The 4,606-nt window shown below is 57.3% G+C and overlaps 1 protein-coding gene across 1 annotated transcript in view; it reads left to right on the forward strand.

The window, feature by feature from the left end:
• The window catches only part of ARHGEF37 (Rho guanine nucleotide exchange factor (GEF) 37), a 10,404-nt gene that overhangs the window by 1,684 nt on the left and 4,114 nt on the right, over positions 1-4,606 (forward strand). The window contains 5 exon segments of the mRNA XM_010153157.1: positions 524-602; positions 604-751; positions 1,283-1,413; positions 1,955-2,059; positions 4,052-4,162. Of these exon segments, the coding sequence (XP_010151459.1) occupies positions 524-602; positions 604-751; positions 1,283-1,413; positions 1,955-2,059; positions 4,052-4,162 (574 nt within the window).

The following is a 4,606-nucleotide window of genomic DNA, read 5'->3' on the forward strand; positions in this document are numbered from 1 at the left end:
TTGGAGCCAGGAGAAGCAGGAGTGCCAGCAGAGAAGCTGCTGGGATTCGCTGCTTTCTGTTTCAGGTCACAGGTGATGTGACTCCCTAAGGAGCAATGCCTTGGATGCAGGTAGAAGGGGAGTCCTGCCTGCAGCCTGCCTGCACTTGGCCCACACCCTGCCTCCCCACTGCCCCAGAGCAAGCGCCGATCCCGTGCCTCCCGGCTAGACAAGCACAGCACTGTTCAGAGAGGCAGGGCGTCTGCCCAGGGATGGCACTGCCTTGGGGCTGGCAGGGACAGCATCCCTCTGCCAGCGCTCCTGGGGGGGAGGGCCCCGCAGCTGGCAGGGAGCAGGGGTTCACAGCCAGAAACCCCTCGCAGCAGCTGGGCACAGCTGCCCTCTGGGTCCAAGGCAGCAAAGTTCCCCTACAGCTGGATAGTGGCTGCTTTCTCCCCAGCATGCTCACAGAGAAGCTGCGGGGAATGGTGGGGCAGGAGGGCAGCCCTCCACACCCACCTTGAGCAATTCCCTTCTCCATCAGGCCTCACACGGGTGCATCAGACCTCAGCTTCTTCCTGGTGATGCCAGTGCAGAGGGTCACCAAATACCCACTGCTTCTGGGAAAGATCCTGGAACCCCCTGCTTCGGGGAAAGATCCTGGAAAACCCCCCCCCGAGCACCAGCGCCTATCCAGCCCTGCAGGCAGCTGTCCGTGCCATGACCCAGGTCAACGCCAACATCAACGAGTACAAACGGCGCAAAGAAGTAGGTGAGCGTGCAGGGGGCACGGCATGGGCAGGGGCCACGGCATCTGGGAAGCCCTATCCCAATCCCAGTCATCTCCCCTTGGTGCTGCAGTCAATTCAAAGGTGTCCTGCCCTCCACCCATCCTGCCTGGTGGAGCAGTGCCTGGCAGCTCCTGGCACTGCTCTGGTCCTGCAAATGCCACTTTGGGCAAGACCTGAAGGCTGCAGGAGCAGGGGGGGGGGGGGGGGGGGGGGACCCCCCCCAAAGCTCACAACCTTGGTTACTTCAGACACGTGGAGGAACAGTCCTACCCTTGGGATAGGAGAAATGCACCCCACATCCCCACAAACGGGAGCTTGCTCTTTTTGGTTTTCATAGTACTTTCCCCCTGGGCTGCCCTTCTTTGATGTGGGTTGTGCTTATCCTGTTGATCACACCTTGTCAGCTCCGGGCCTCGGTGTTGCTCGCCCTCGCATCCCGCTGAGGATGCTGCCCTGAACTTTCCTCTGCTGATCTTTTTTCCTCCCACCTTGTGTGCCCCCACCCGAGGCAGCAACCAAATACAACAAGGCCGAGCACCTGACGCTGCGGGACCGCTTCGCGCGCCTCAACACGCACTCCATCGCCAAGAAGACCACGCGGCTCAGCCGCCTCTTCATGCACGAGGCCGGCATCGTGGCCAAGGTGGGCAGCCCCTCTGCTCGCAGACCCCCCACCTCTTCTTGGGTTGTTTCTGGGGCTTCCTGCTGCCTCCCCAGAGGCCTGGCCAGCTGGATGGGGGTGCGGAACCCAGGTGGCCTGGCCAGTGCTGCCACCTGAGCCACAGTCCCGTTTTTGAACAGCCTAAGGGTCCCCGGTCCCAAGGACCAGCGGGGTCGGAGGGATGCAGGTACACATCTTGCTTCCTGCCTCAGAGCGCTGCAGTGGAGTGCTTTGGCCCCCAAAGGACCCTCCATCACCCCAGTGAAAGGAAAGACACCCCGGTGCTCCCCAGCAACACAACCACAGCGAAAGCCCCATTTCTGCATGAATCCCAAGCAATCTAAATCTTGGCCCTTTTCAGATTCTTAAAGCCTCTCGGGGTCTCCCCTCCCTGTCCCCAGCACCGTGAGCTTCAGGCCAGTGCCTGGCTGCTTTGTACATTAGCACCCCGGAAGGGGTGTCAGCCCTTCCCGAGGCATTGCCAAGCCTGCCCGTGCTGGATAAACTGCCCCTTGCCTTGCAGACGGAGGACAGGGAGTACGACGACCTGGAGGAGAAGTTCCAGTGTGTGGTCTCCAGCGTGGCTGTGCTGAAGGAGAACGTGGCATCCTACCTGTGCCATTTAGAGGTAAAATCCTGATAACTTGCAGGGGGTTAGCCCCAGGCCTCAGGACCTGTTTCTTAGGGTTGCAGAATGCTTTCAAGCCCTATGGAAGCCAGTGTCAGCTGGGGATGTTCAGTGACTTTCGTCTCAACTAAAGATGTTGTGCCTGGGGCTTGCACAACATCCAAGGATCACTGATCCAGCAGAGCTTTAAACAAAGTCGAGGCTTTGCTGACACACTCTGAGCTGGGTGTCACTTGAGAATAATTGGTCCTTAAACTGATCATTATTTCAGGCCATTAAATGGCTGTGAAGGCTAAGTGTTGTTCAGCCTGGGAATTCTAGCATAACAGGTAGAAGGCGGAAGTGTTCCCAAATCAGGGGAACAACAAACTTCCCTTCTGAGATGACCTGGCTGAGTAGCTGCTGTGATTTTCTCATGGAAATCCCTTGGGGCATCTGAGGGAAATGAAAGTATGAGCACTGGCAAAACTTGAAATCCCGAGATGCTGTATTGTCAGGAAAGTCTCAGGAAATGGCAGAGGGTTTAGAAAGCAGCAGTTCAAGGACTGGAAAGGCCTTGTCATGAAAATGTTGATAAGAGATCCCCATATAGGATTGAGAAGGAAGAGAAGGGGACAGAAAAACTCCCTGTGGCCCAAAGAGAGGGTAAAATTAAAATGGAAAGCAGGAGGACGGCAGCCTCTGTGACAGTGAGATGTGGCATCAGCTGGGAGGATGGGGTATGGCTGTTCCTTGGGACATCGGGTGCTCCTGGGGACCTGCCTGGCACTGCCCCTCGGTAAGCTGCTTCTCTGTAAACCGGCTTCTTGGCTTCAGCCAGGACATTGAGTGTCTGCAAACAGGCTGGGCAGCCCAGATGTGGTTAGGAGTCATGCTGGCACTTGGATTCAGCTTCAGAGGAGCTGCTGGTGCGGGAAGGTGGCGCTGCATGCATGCCCTGTCTCTCTCCCTCTGAGAGCTTCTCAAAGACACCCTGAGGAGACAATGAAGACACATAGGGCAGGGACACCCTGGCCTCTTGGTGCATCTCTGTACCAGTGCGCCCACCTCAAGGCGAGGCAAACCTCGGTGCATCCAAGACGGCATGCATCACAGCCACATCTGCCTGTGTACGAGCCCCTGTAGGAAAAGCACACAGATCTTGGAGCTGCCGCCTTCTGCTCAAAGGGTCAATCCCTTTCCCTTTTCATATTTCCGTCTCAAGTCCCTCCTGTGGCAAGGAGGACTACAAAGGAAGGGTCTCCTAAACATGACCACAGGCAAAATGACGGGATTTAGGACAGAGATCAGGGCATTCAGAGGCCCGTGGCAGCCACAGTTGATGAGAATAATCAAACTGCTGCTGATGCTCCAGGGCTGACTGCAGGAGCAGTGCTCCAAGGGGCAGCGAAGCCAAGCCCAGGAGCAGCTGGAGGCCAGGCTTCCCTTGGCACCAAGAGCAGGCTGGGCCTCTGGGAGCTCAGTGCTCCCTCTCTGCACGAGGTTGTAGGTCAAAATCTGCCTTCAGGCAGGAAGGAGGCTGCTGCCCAGAGTTCACAGCAGAGGAGGGTCTCCACCCAAGCCATTCCAAGCTGCTTTCCTTTCCCACCCATCTCACTCTCCATGCAGAGGAGGGAGGGAGATTTTGTACACAAATACAAGAAACTCCATGGAGCTGCTGGAACATCAAAGCCAAGTGTCAAAGCACCAGGCAACATCGAGCTGGGGCAGACTGCCTGGGGCCACAGGACAGCCTTGGCCCCTTGCTGGAGTAGGAGTGCTTTTGTAAGCCAGTGCATGACCCCTGCTCCGGGTGAGAGGTTTAAGGCCTAAGTGAGCTCCCTGACTTGCAGGCGAGAGTAGCCCAGAGCATCAGCCCCACTGTGCTGCTAGCACAGAGCACCCAGGCTGGGACGTTGGCACATCTTTGGGAGCACAGGGATAGGTTACAGATGGGTCAGCTAGTGCTGGGCAGCTTCTGCAGGTGAGGTCTGATGGTTTTCTCCCTTTCAGGCGTTCCTGTCGGCCACCCCACACAAGCGTGAGCTGCAGATTGAGGAGGGACCTGCCCAGCAGTACCGCCGCTTTGCGGAATACCTCCATTGCACTGTTTTCCCAGAGTTTGTGAGTGCCTCTTCCCTGTATATCTCCTTCGGGGTCAGAGCCAAGCATCGCTCTCACACCTTCTGCCAGGGTACAGCAGGGGCTGGCTCCAGGGCAGCCAAGAGCTGAGGGGGACCTCAGGGCAGGCAGTGTCCTCACCAGCAGCCAGAGTCCCCTGGAGCCTGAACATGAAAGGACAGGTAACAGGGTCCATCAGCACTCCCAGACACATGAAGAACCAGCTCCAGGGTCCATCCAGGAAACAGGGCCAGAGACACGGCTACAGCACAGCTCTAAAGTCCATCCAGGACTAAAGACAAGCTGTGATGTCCATCTGAGGGGTTGACTCAGGAGCTGAGCTACCTACAGCAGTGGTGCAAGGTCCACGCAGGAGACAAACCATTGCACCCACAGCAATGCTCAAATAGCAGCTGAAAGCCCTTAAATGTGCTGTGGGCGGGAGGG

Source organism: Eurypyga helias, unplaced genomic scaffold, assembly GCF_000690775.1.
Source record: "Eurypyga helias isolate BGI_N326 unplaced genomic scaffold, ASM69077v1 scaffold17866, whole genome shotgun sequence".
NCBI classification, from domain to species: Eukaryota; Metazoa; Chordata; class Aves; order Eurypygiformes; family Eurypygidae; genus Eurypyga; species Eurypyga helias.